The sequence below is a fragment of the Bos indicus genome, chromosome 18 (genome assembly GCF_029378745.1).
Source record: "Bos indicus isolate NIAB-ARS_2022 breed Sahiwal x Tharparkar chromosome 18, NIAB-ARS_B.indTharparkar_mat_pri_1.0, whole genome shotgun sequence".
In the NCBI taxonomy this organism is placed as follows: domain Eukaryota; kingdom Metazoa; phylum Chordata; class Mammalia; order Artiodactyla; family Bovidae; genus Bos; species Bos indicus.
Genome location: NC_091777.1, coordinates 35,978,626 through 35,990,266, shown reverse-complemented (window position 1 = coordinate 35,990,266; position 11,641 = coordinate 35,978,626). Strand labels below are relative to the sequence as shown.

General features: G+C 57.1%; 2 protein-coding genes across 4 annotated transcripts; both read left to right on the top strand.

The window, feature by feature from the left end:
* Positions 1-207: 207 nt before the first annotated feature.
* On the top strand, positions 208-3,439 carry LCAT (lecithin-cholesterol acyltransferase). Its single transcript, XM_019978976.2, has 6 exons — positions 208-361; positions 1,082-1,238; positions 1,317-1,432; positions 1,528-1,623; positions 1,709-1,933; positions 2,843-3,439. The coding sequence occupies exons 1-6, from the start codon at positions 208-210 to the stop codon at positions 3,415-3,417; spliced, it is 1,323 nt and encodes a 440-aa protein (XP_019834535.2). The 3' UTR covers positions 3,418-3,439.
* Positions 3,440-3,857: 418 nt separating this feature from the next.
* PSMB10 (proteasome 20S subunit beta 10) lies at positions 3,858-7,459 on the top strand. 3 transcript variants are annotated; one of them, XM_019978979.2, is made up of 8 exons: positions 3,858-3,880; positions 5,294-5,381; positions 5,473-5,570; positions 5,682-5,822; positions 6,099-6,214; positions 6,325-6,383; positions 7,011-7,162; positions 7,287-7,459. In XM_019978979.2, exons 1-8 carry the CDS (start codon positions 3,873-3,875, stop codon positions 7,396-7,398), a joined length of 774 nt encoding a protein of 257 aa, XP_019834538.1. In that variant the 5' UTR covers positions 3,858-3,872; the 3' UTR covers positions 7,399-7,459. The 3 variants fall into 3 exon arrangements, with proteins under 3 accessions (XP_019834538.1, XP_019834539.1, XP_019834536.1); XM_019978977.2 differs by lacking the exon at positions 3,858-3,880 and adding an exon at positions 4,886-5,057; XM_019978980.2 differs by lacking the exons at positions 3,858-3,880; positions 7,011-7,162 and adding an exon at positions 4,883-5,057.
* The last annotated feature ends 4,182 nt before the right edge of the window (positions 7,460-11,641 follow it).

Sequence of the window (11,641 nt, the reverse complement as noted above, 5' to 3'; positions counted from 1 at the left end):
GCTCTGTTTCCCCTGGCACGGGGGAAGAAGGCGGGACTGAATCCAGGCCCAGAGCCGGGTCCCTAAGGCTGTGCCCCTTTCCGGCAACCGCTGGCCAGCCCCATTGGCCAGGCTGTCCCTCCCACTGTCCCTGGGGCCCCTCCCACCCCCACTCCAGATAAAGCCAGCCCAGGACCGCTTTAGCGGGCACCAGGCACTAGGGCTGGAATGGGGCTGCCCGGCTCCCCGAGGCAGTGGGTCCTGCTGCTGCTGGGGCTGCTGCTCCCCCCCGCCGCCCCTTTCTGGCTCTTCAATGTGCTGTTCCCCCCGCACACCACGCCCAAGGCCGAGCTCAGTAACCACACACGGCCCGTCATCCTCGGTAAGCCCCCGCCAGGCCCCTGATACACCCGGCCAGCCCTTGGGGAACCAGGGCCCCCATCCCTGGTAGCAGAGCCTGCCAACGCCCTTCTGCCTGTGCATTAGCCCTGATTCTTAATTCAGTGTTTGGAGGGGCCAGAGGCTTGTCCTGAGGAGAAATCTACCCCTTCTTGCACCACACTGTTCCTGTGTCTCCAGGGTGTCTCCCCCAGGTGGGTGGAGTGGAGGGTGGGTGTGCCGGAGGGCTTGGTCAGGGCATTACAAGCTGTGGTCAGCTGTAGCTGTAGCCAGACCCTGGGTCCAGCCCCCTCCCTCCCCTCCGCCGCTCCTTCCTCAGCCCCCACCCCAGCAAGGACGAGGTGCCCAGCCCAGGAGGGCAGGAGAGGCCTGTCAAGTCCTGCCCCCACTCCCCACTCTGTTTGTTCTCCTCTTGGACTTTGGCAGAGATGGAGAGTCATGCTAGCTGTTTGCTCTGTGGGGGCAGTGGTCAGTGGCCTTGGCCCCTGAATCTTCCCTTCCTGGGGGGAGTCTGGGCTTTGGGGAGATGGAGCAGTGGATATGAACAGAAAGAGAGGATCTTGTCCTTAGTCTCTGGTGGTTGACAGTGTGTATAGGAGAGGAAGGGGTGGGGCTAGTCACTGTGGTGTCGGGGAGGTGAGGCTAGGGTGGGGCCCACCACAGGGGAATGGAAGGGATCCAGAGTGAAGGCTGGTGCCCGCAGTGCCCGGCTGCCTGGGGAATCAGCTGGAAGCCAAGCTGGATAAACCGAGTGTGGTGAACTGGATGTGCTACCGCAAGACGGAGGACTTTTTCACCATCTGGCTAGATCTCAACATGTTCCTGCCCCTTGGGGTAGACTGCTGGATCGACAACACCAGGTGGGTGCCGTCCCCTCTGGCCTAGTCCCTTGCCCTGCTTCTTGGCCGCAGGTCCGCTGAATGTCCCACTGCCCCCAGGGTTGTGTACAATCGCAGCTCTGGGCGGGTGTCCAATGCCCCCGGTGTACAGATCCGTGTCCCTGGCTTTGGCAAGACCTACTCTGTCGAATACCTGGACAGCAGCAAGTTGGCAGGTGTGTGTGTGCTGAGGGAGAGGGTGGGGCTCTAGGCTGTGTTGGCCTTGCAGGGGCCATGGCCACAGCCCCTGGTGCCGCCACCTCCCCCACAGGTTATATGCACACACTGGTACAGAACCTGGTCAACAATGGGTACGTGCGGGATGAGACAGTGCGGGCCGCCCCCTACGACTGGCGGCTGGAGCCTAGTGAGTGTCTCCATGTTTAGGGGGCTTGGGGGGCAGGGTGGAGGCCCCCACCTCCAGCCATGCTGACCGATCCACCCCCCTGCAGGCCAGCAGGAGGAGTACTACCTGAAGCTTGCTGGACTGGTGGAGGAGATGCATGCCACATATGGGAAGCCCGTCTTCCTCATTGGGCACAGCCTTGGCTGCCTGCACCTGCTCTATTTCTTACTGCGCCAACCCCAGACCTGGAAGGACCGCTTCATTGACGGTTTCATCTCTCTCGGGGCTCCCTGGGGTGGCACCATCAAGCCTATGTTAGTCTTGGCCTCAGGTGAGAGGGCCTCCTGTTTCTTCTCACAGTGCCCAGCTAGGGGGTGTTGTCTACCACCTCTGGGAAATAGCCCCTTTCATTGTCCTTGGAGAGCAGTGAGCCCAGCCTGGACTGTTAGACAAACTCCTGACAGTTTGTCTCAGCGATGACAAAGGGGAGGTAAACAAAGATGAAGTGAATCCCAGCAATCTGACTCATTGCTGAGTCTGACTGAGGTCTGTTCCTTGTGGCCTCAGGTCTACCCACTCAGCTCCCAGGAGGTGCTTTGCACACGGACCTTCCCTAAGCCAGGCCACGGCAGATCTGCCAAAGCCAGAGCCAGACCCCAGGAGACCCTCCTGCCCCTCATGTGGAGCACCTGCTGTAGGCTGAGCACAGCTGGACATGGTCTTACCCCTAGGAGCTGAAGTGAAGGAAACACTCCCCAGACCACATCAATGGGTGTCAAACAGAGATGGGTCTCATCTCATCCTTCCCAGAACACAGCTCTGAGCCCTGTGCAGCACAGGCCACAAGGGTCGACAGACACTTGCCTGAGACAGAACTGCCAGCACTATATCCCCCCAACTCATACTCCCGTCCTCAGGAAACACTGCTCCCCCACCCTCCTGTTGAAGCCCTCCAGCTCTGCCTGTCAGAGGTGCCATCGGGGCTTCTCAGTTAACAAGTACACATGAACCAATATTGTAAAGTTAAATAAAATTTAAAAAAAAAAAAAAAAACAAGTACACATGAGCACCTCCTGAATGCTAGGCCAGTTCTAGTCTAAGACTTGGATTCTGTGGATTGGGCAAGGGCAAGATTGAGTGTCCAGCTGAGCTTGGGCTGGGGAGCCCTGGAGTTGTGGGCCTGGAGTAGCTGGGCCTGCCGGCTGGAGTAGCCCTGCCCCACCTTGCTCTCTGTCCTCAGGTGACAACCAAGGCATCCCAGTCATGTCCAGCATCAAGCTGAAAGAGGAGCAGCGCATGACGACAACATCACCCTGGATGCTTCCCACCAGGCAGACGTGGCCTGAGGACCATGTGTTCATTTCCACCCCCAGTATCAACTACACAAGCCGTGACATGCAGCGCTTCTTTACAGACCTGCACTTTGAGGAAGGCTGGTACATGTGGCTCCAGTCACGTGACCTGCTGGCAGGCCTCCCAGCACCTGGCGTGGAAGTGTACTGTCTCTATGGCATAGGCCTGCCCACTCCCAGCACCTACATCTATGACCACGGCTTCCCCTACACAGACCCTGTGGATGTGCTATATGAGGATGGTGATGACACTGTGGCCACGCGCAGCACCGAGCTCTGTGCCCGCTGGCAGGGCCGCCAGAAACAGCCTGTGCACCTGCTGCCTCTGCCAGGGACACAGCACCTCAATATGGTCTTCAGCAATCAGACACTGGAGCACATCAATGCCATCCTGCTGGGTACCTACCGAAATAGCACTGCTGTACCCCCGACTGCCAGTCCAAAGCCCATGCCCCCTGAATAAAGACATTCCTTTGCTGTTAAAAGCCCTGACGTGTGTTGTGGGTTGAAGGAAAAGCACTAAGGTCCTCACACCAGGATGCATTCGTCCGCAGCCACAGGCCTGGTGCTTTGTGGAGTAAAGAGCTTTGCTAAAGCCTGGGACTGAACTGGGCACCTTGAGATGTATAGCTTCCCACAAGAAGGGCATGGCAACCTACTCCCAGTATTCTTGCCTGGAGAGTCCCAGGGGCAAAGGAGCCTGGCAGGCTACAGTCCATAGAGTCACAAAGACGGACAAGACTGGAGCGATTTAGCTTGCACAAACTGCTGGTTGAGCTGTTTAAGCAGCCTGCCTGTGCCTGCCTCTGCTCTGGGCATGGGGACTGGAGGCATCTGCACACATAGCAGTGGAATGGGCATACATGGAGCCAAGGGTACAGGATGTAGAAGATCTGAAATGTCCCTCCTAGCTCCCAAATGGGCAGGTGAGACCCCGCCTCTGGAGAGGCTTTTGAGTGCTAGGTGGGTGACAGAAGCACAAGAGTTTAGAATCTAGGAGAGTGACAGCCATTAAATAGATCATTTCACTAGTGAAGATTTAATTTTTAGGTAATGGAGCTAAGTGATCTGAGAGAAAGGTATAGAGAGCAACAAGGTGGCGAGTCTTGTGGGTCAGGAAAGGCTTCCCAGAGGAGGTGTTGCCAATGCAGAGATCAGATGGAATGAATGAGAAGGGTGACTGTAAAGACTCGTTTGAGCCTGAGAGCTGTGTGCAACTGATACAGGGTTTAACCAGGGAGTGTGACCAGATCTCCAACCTAGAAAAGAGTCCCCTCTCTAGAGCATGGAGTGTAGTCTGGGGTGGAGGGTGAGGGGCAGGAATTGTGGGGAAACCAGGGAGGCCAATGCTGTGCCCAGCAGGGAAAGGATGCTAGCTGAGACAAGCAGTAATCCAAAGAAGTGGCTAGATAAAGGGTCCTTTGGGAGGTGAAATAAGGCTTGGCCATGGGCAGAGCCTGGCATGCCTACAGGCCACCTGAGGGACAACCATGATGCCCCTCCTGAGAGAGGACAGCATCTGAAACATGGAAGACAGATCAGCATTGCCTTGGATGAGAGGACTGAGCCTCAGTGTTTGGGTTTTGGGAAGAAGGCAAAGACAGCAAACAAGAGGCAGGAGTTGGGAGAAGGACAAAAGGCAGCCATGACTGATGCTGTTGAAGATGGGTAATAGTAAGAACAGAGACTTGGTCAATGTGATAGCCTTAGGGCACTGAGACTTGAGGTTAAAGGTGGGGTCAGGGTAGGCAGAGCTCGGGGCTCAGGCTGGACAATGGCCAAAGAGGAGGGATTTGTCCCTCTGTTCAGACAGAGGACCCAGGAGCAGCTTGGAGTGCCAGGCAAGGGACATCTCCCCTCTTCCTAAGCTGCAAAAGACCAGAGCTGAAGGTGAAAGTGAAAGAGAAGCTGCAGAAAGGGACCAGCATGCTTTGAGGAAAGGTGAAAGCGAAAGGGGGAAACAATAGTGCAGCCGTGCAGAGGACAAGCCTTCTGCCTTCTTTTATTCCTGCTGATCCCACTCCTCTGACCCCCTGCCCACGTGGAGATGCAGAAGACAGTGCTAGAGCCCCAAAGGGGTTTCTCCTTCGAGAACTGTGAGAGGTGAGGGCGGGAATGGTTGGTTCCCCAGCTGCCTATGCCCTTCAGCGAGGGCTTCCGGGAGCGAGAACCTCAGGATCTTTAAAATTCCTGAGGGCCAGAGTGGGGGAGGGTACGTGTGTTGAACGACTTGGGTTCCCAGGTTTACTCCAGGAGGTGAGGGAAACCGGGACAGAGGTAGGGGATGTGATGAGGGTCCCAGAAGAACTGAAACCTGGGCCTCTCCTCTCCGTTTCCAGAAACGCAGCCTTGCAACGCGCCCTCCCGGGGCTCCGGGTCCCTCACGCACGCAAGACCGGGACCACCATTGCAGGCCTTGTGTTCCAAGTAAGCAGGGAGCTGGGATGGCGCGGCCTAGAGGGGCGGCGGGAAATGGGACGTGGGGACTAGGCCAACGGCTCCTCCCTCCCACCCCCAGGACGGGGTCATCTTGGGCGCGGATACTCGGGCCACTAACGATTCGGTCGTCGCGGACAAGATCTGTGAAAAGATCCACTTCATCGCCCCCAAAATCTAGTGAGCATCCCCCCGCCTAACTCTCCCCCTCCAAGAACCGCCCCCTCATTCCCATCCGGGGTGCCAGCACATCCCAGCAACGCCCACACGGACCCCTCCTTTCGCCCTCAGCTGCTGTGGGGCTGGAGTAGCCGCGGACGCCGAGATGACCACGCGGATGGCGGCGTCCAACATGGAGCTACACGCGCTGTCCACGGGCCGCGAGTGCCGCGTGGCCACCGTCACCCGCATGCTGCGCCAGACGCTCTTCCGGTGCTGAGGCGGGTCTAAGCTGACCCCAAGGAGGGGCAGCTGCGGGGAGGACGGGGCTGAGAGGACACAGGACCGAAGAAAGGGCGGGGCTGAGACGTCCGAGAGCCCGGAAGAGGCGGGCCTAAGAGGAGCTAAGAGGGCGACAGCGAGGAGCGCTGTCAGTTACGGGGAGCCAGACCGCGGGAAGGGGCGGGGTTCGGAGGCAGGGGCGATTTCGTGGAGGGGCGGGACTTGGGCTCCGGTGCGTTCCGCTAACCGTACCCACTCGGCGAAAAGGTACCAAGGCTACGTGGGAGCGTCGCTGATCGTGGGCGGCGTGGACTTCACAGGACCGCAGCTCTACAGCGTGCACCCCCATGGCTCCTACAGCCGGCTGCCCTTCACGGCCCTGGGTGAGCGCTTCTGCCCGCTGCCCACGAACCTTGCTATGCGACCCTGACCTCAATGTTTATCCCACGACTGGGCGGCCGCAGTTGATCTCAGATGCCCCTCTTGCTTGCAGGATCCGGCCAGGATGCGGCCATAGCAGTGCTAGAGGACCGGTTCCAGCCGAACATGACGGTGAGTGACACCTGTCCCCACTCCCCGACCACCACATTATGCGAGCATTGATGGGAAGTGCACCCGCGAGCTGGGGAAACGCAGAGGAACCCTGGCCTAGTCGGGGAAGGCTTCTCGGAGGTGACGACTGAGTGGAGACTGAGGGGCCAGTGGAATGAGGGCGAGGTGCTATGCTAACAGTGCCAAAGCTTGTACTGCCTCAGAAGTCAAAACTCAGTGCCACTTGAAGTTGAGGAGAGAGGAACAGCAGGTGGGGTCTGGGGTCTGGATTTCGTTTGGGATGGATGGAAGCAGAAGGCATCTGTATGTCACTTTATAAGCGGCTAAGGCCCGGGAAGAAAAGGCAGTGAGTGGGGAATTGGGGGTGGGTGAACAGGCCAGTGGAAGCAGAGCCACGAGTGTGACTCAGAAGTTTGTGAAGATGGGGGCAGTGGGAACATGGTGTCACTGTACAGGGGACACTGAAACCAGGGTAGAGGAGCTTGGGGTGGAGATGGGGGTGTAGGGCGAGAGAGGGAAGTTTGGGTGTGAGCAAATGAGGCCTGGCTTCAAGATGAACTGTGTCCAGGCTACAGCCTAAGGGTGATCTAGAAGGGTCCATCAGGCCTCACTGACACATCATTGCAGTTGGAGGCAGCGCAGGAGCTGCTGGTGGAAGCCATCACTGCAGGGATCCTGGGTGACCTGGGCTCTGGGGGTAATGTGGATGCATGTGTGATCACCGCGGCCGGTGCCAAGATGCTGCGAGCCCTGAGCTCTCCCACAAAGCCTATAGAGAGGTAGGAGCACCGGAGGTGGAGGAATCCCAGGGGAGGATGGATGGGGTAGTAGCGGAAGACAGGGCTATAGAGGACGGGACACTTGATGGGCCCCTTTTGAAGGGTCATCCCTGCTTCTTCCCAGGTCCAGCCAGTACCGCTTTGCCCCTGGGACCACACCTGTCCTGTCCCAGACAGTGGTGCCGCTGACCCTGGAGCTGGTGGAGGAAACTGTGCAGGCCATGGATGTGGAGTGAAGGAGGGTGAGGCTTAGAGCTTGGAACAAGGAGGAATAAACCCAGAAAACACGAACACCTACCTCGGCAGATGACTGTGTCTGTCTTGGGTGGAGGGGAACAAGCAGCCAGCAGGGCTCTGTGGCCAAGTTGTCCCTGCAAAGGCCATTCCTTCCCATGGCTGCAGAGTCTGGCCTGAGGGACACCATTCACTCACCACCTTAGTCATCTACCCCTCTAGAACCCCAGCCCTGGCAAGCCATTGCAGGCTGAAGGTGGAAAGACCCCTCTCCATACCATGGAGGCTCCCCCACCACTCCCATGCCTGGCTTTTGCCCTCTGGTCCACGGGAGACCATTGTACAATCCAAAAGGCTCTATGTACTGCCCTCACCTAGAGCCTTTACTTGCCTCATCAGTGACCAAGGACAAAGCCCACAGCTCCCAGTCAGACCACACCCCACACACACCGCGCATTGCCCCACTATGGCTAAAATGCCGATGGAGGAGCTGCTTCCTGATTCCAAGGGCAAGTTCTCACAAGCACACTCCTACAACGCCTTTATCTGTGAAACCCCTCTGATGACCAGGCACACCTGAGGTACTACGTCGTACCTGAGGTATGACGCTGAGCTTCTGTTTGCACTTGTTGGGCTATGACTAGGGGGACTGACTCTGTTTTCTGACTGCCAGGGGTCACAGGGCTCACATGGGAAGAGATGACATGACACATTTATCCAGCAGACTTTTGCTGGGCACCCAGGTGCTAGGGGCTGGTGGGAGCATCCTGCCCTGGGAGAGAATGGCAGAATTCCCCTGGAGCGCTGGAACTGCTAGAATCTGCCCAGTCCCTGGGGAGAGCCTACTCCAGGCTGGACATCCCTAGGTCCCTGATTGTGCCTTTTCCCTCAGTGTTTTTATTATGTTTTATTATGAAGGATTTTATTTTTATAAACATAAAAACTGAAAAAATTGCACACTGGGGGCTTCCCTGGTGGCTCAGTGGTAAAGAATCCGCCTGCCAATGCGGGAGACAGGGGTTTGCTACCTGGTCCAGGAAGATCCCACATACTGAGGAGCATGGGCCACAACTACTGAGCCTGTGCTCTAGAGCTGGGAAAGCTCAACAATCAAGCCCATGTGCCGCAACTACTGAAGTCCATGCGTCCTACAGCCTGTGCGCCACAAGAGAAGCCACTGCAATGAGAAGCCTGTGTACTGCAACGAAGAGTAGCCCTTGATCACCACAACCAGAGAAACGCCTGCATAGCAACGAAGCTCCAGCACAGACAAAAATAAATAAGTAAAATTATATATGTAAAAAAAAACTCCCTGAAAACCATCAGAGGGTTTGGGTTAAAAAAAAAAAAAATTCCACATTGAATACCTATATACCCACCACAGACTTTACAATTAGTATTTTGTTATATTTGCTTTATTACCTATCTATCCTCCTCTCCAGTCAACAATTAACTTATTTTTTTTTCATCTTGTTGTTTTGACTGATGTGTTCTTGAATCAGCCACAGTGCTCACACTCTTAAAAGGAGGCAAACCAACTTACCCATTGCAACTCCGCACACAGGGGTGTCTTCTCTCCCTCACTTCAGGCTCAGCTTGGAGCTCTTCAGTGAATGGGCTGTAGATACCAGGGCTTGTTCATGGGAGCCCCAAGGGCTGGACGCTGTGAGATTTGATGGCTGTCACCCTTCTACCGCTGGTCTCCATCCAGGGTCTGTCAGTCACCAAGAGCTCATACCTTGCCCTCCTGTGCACAAGACCCTTCCTAGACATCATCATGAACAGTGTGGGCTCTGGAACCAGACAGATGAAGCTTTGGGTCCACGCATACCATGTGGCAGGAGAGTCATCACCTCCCTGACCAAACCATGACTTCTGTTCCAAGTTGACAAGGAGTCACTGAGATGATGTGTTAGGATTTGCCCTGTCCTGGCCACTGGCCCTGGCTCTCCACAGTAGAGCTGGTACAGGTCTACTCTACCAGTCAGGGACACCCCTGAGTGCTAAGCAGACTTCTCTGGGTCTGGCACTCCTGATAACCGTGGGAGACTTCCCTGATACCAGCTACCAAGTGGTCACCATTAAGGCTAAGCACAAGTCCTTAGTACCTGGTGCTCAACACTTGAGATGTGAGGTGGGGAGCCAACCAGAGGATAAGATTTGGGGGATGGAGGAGGTGAGAGCCTCACACCTGGGCTCTATCTGCTAAGGCCTGGGTGGAGGGCTCTGACACAGGAGAACCCTCCTGCTGACACAGCATGGGAAGGAGCTGCTTGGCTTCACTCCTGGGACTTTGGCGCAAGGACAAAGAGACCCATAAAGCCAGGCCCAGTTCTCAGCCTCATGTCTGCTGTAATGTTGCTGCTCAGACTGACCCTCAGCCTCATCCTCCTTAGCTCCTCCTGGGGTGAGTGGGCCTGACCCAGCCCTGACCGAACAGCCTTAGGGCAACACAGTATTAGCCCAGGCTTCCTGCTCAGGGGCTGAGAAGGCGCTGGGGTGGCTAGAAGGCAAGCAGGTAGATAGAGTGGGCAAAGGAAAAAGGATGTGGCAGGGCTGGGAGAAAGCAAGAGGTGGGCAGGGGCCAGTCTCCCAAATGGGACGGGAGCTTAGGCCGGGTCCAGGAGCAGGGGAGGGTTTAGGAAGCTTCAAAGCAAAAGGATGTATAGTTTAAAAGCCATCTGGCTGTATGTGGGGTCCAGACTGCTGAGGTCTGGAGTGAGTGGAGAGGTTAGGAAGGAAGGGGACAACATACACCTGGGTCAGAGGGAAGAATGGCCTGGTATGGGGGGTGGAGTAGAGCTGGTGTGAGTAGGATGGAGAGAGATGTGGAAGAACGGACAGGACTTCGGGGTTGGTTGGATGGGGCAGCTGAGATTGCTGTAGAAGCCCAGAGGTGCTCACGAGAGGAGCAATGATAAGAGCCCTCTTGATCTGGACCCCTTTGGAGACACAGCCTGGGGGTACCCAGGAGGAGAGGAGAAGTGGGCTGGGATGCGGGAAGCAGGTCCTTTCCAGTCCAACGGCCAGGCTGCTGCGTTCTTGCCATTAAACCAGTGCTGCACTTCAGCCAGAGGACTGTCAATGGGAAGATGGTAGTGCTGGGCTCCTGGCCCTGGGAGGTATTCACATAGGTACAGGACCCTGGCGGTGGGGCAGGATCTCAGGTGTTTCATGCCTGGGTTTAGCCTGGGCCCACCCCCACTGCTAACCCCGGACCCCAGGACAGCAAAGGCTTCTGCTTCTGTGGTGGGTTTGTCATCGGCCAGTCCAGGGTGGTCACGGCTGCCCACTGCAGTGTTGTAGGAGTGCTTCCCCTCTTCCTGCCCCACCTCTGCCCCACCTCCCCACTGCCTTGCTCTGGAGGCCCCTCTCGTCACTCTGCCCTCCCTCTGGCTGCCCAACCCCACTCTCACTGCAGCCCTGGCTGCCACTTTGTCATCCTGGGTGAGTACGACCGAGCATCTTGTGCTGAGTGCCTGGGCCGCAGATGGGAAAGGAAGGGTGGGCAGTGTAGGTGTGTAGGCCCTGGGGGTGAGGAACTCACAGGATGCCCTGGTCTAAACCCTGGCACCCATCATCCTGGGGGCCTGGGCCCACGCCCATCCTACACGGCCCCTTCCTGGCTCCACAGGCACCCTTCCTGGAATCCCACCACCATGAACAATGATCTCACATTACTGACACTCGCCTCCCCAGCCCAGTACACAATGTGCGTCTCACCAGTTTTCCTGGCTTCCTCAAATGAGGCACTGCCTGAAGGCCTCACATGGCTGGGTGCCTCAGTGGTGTGGGTAGGAACTTGGGTCAAAAATCTGGGGGGAAGGGAAGGGTAGGGGCAAGCCATGTGGGGCATAACCAGCCCCGCCCGGCCCATAGGCAAAGTGACTTGGGCACACCTGCGGCAGCGGGTTCTGCCCTGCTCACCGTGAGACGGTGCCAGCAGTACCGGGGCTCATGCATCACCAGCTCCACGATCTGTCAGGGGCCTCCTTGCGCCAGCTGAGCGCTGGCCCCCTGTCCTGTCCTCGGCACTTTCCTGTGGTACTCCCACCCCCCATGCAGACTTCTCCCCTCTCTCCCGCCAGGGTGATTCTGGAGGCCTGCTTGTCTGCCAGAAGGGGAACACATGGGTGCTCACTGATACGGTCTCCTGGGGCACCAGTGACTGCAGTGTGCCCACGCCTGCCATGTACACTCAGGTCAGCAGGTTCAGTACCTGGGTCAATCAGGTCACAGCCTACA

What these genes read in the sequence shown, in the direction of transcription:
- LCAT (XM_019978976.2), top strand. Translation starts at nt 208, where the DNA reads ATGGGGCTGCCCGGCTCCCCGAGGCAGTGGGTCCTGCTGCTGCTGGGG. An exon ending in TGCTGGATCGACAACACCAG is followed by an intron (nt 1,239 to 1,316) that starts GTGGGTGCCGTC and finishes CACTGCCCCCAG; the next exon opens with GGTTGTGTACAATCGCAGCT. An exon ending in TATGTTAGTCTTGGCCTCAG is followed by an intron (nt 1,934 to 2,842) that starts GTGAGAGGGCCT and finishes CTCTGTCCTCAG; the next exon opens with GTGACAACCAAGGCATCCCA.
- PSMB10 (XM_019978977.2), top strand. Translation starts at nt 5,002, where the DNA reads ATGCAGAAGACAGTGCTAGAGCCCCAAAGGGGTTTCTCCTTCGAGAAC. An exon ending in TTGCAGGCCTTGTGTTCCAA is followed by an intron (nt 5,382 to 5,472) that starts GTAAGCAGGGAG and finishes TCCCACCCCCAG; the next exon opens with GACGGGGTCATCTTGGGCGC. An exon ending in TTCATCGCCCCCAAAATCTA is followed by an intron (nt 5,571 to 5,681) that starts GTGAGCATCCCC and finishes TTTCGCCCTCAG; the next exon opens with CTGCTGTGGGGCTGGAGTAG.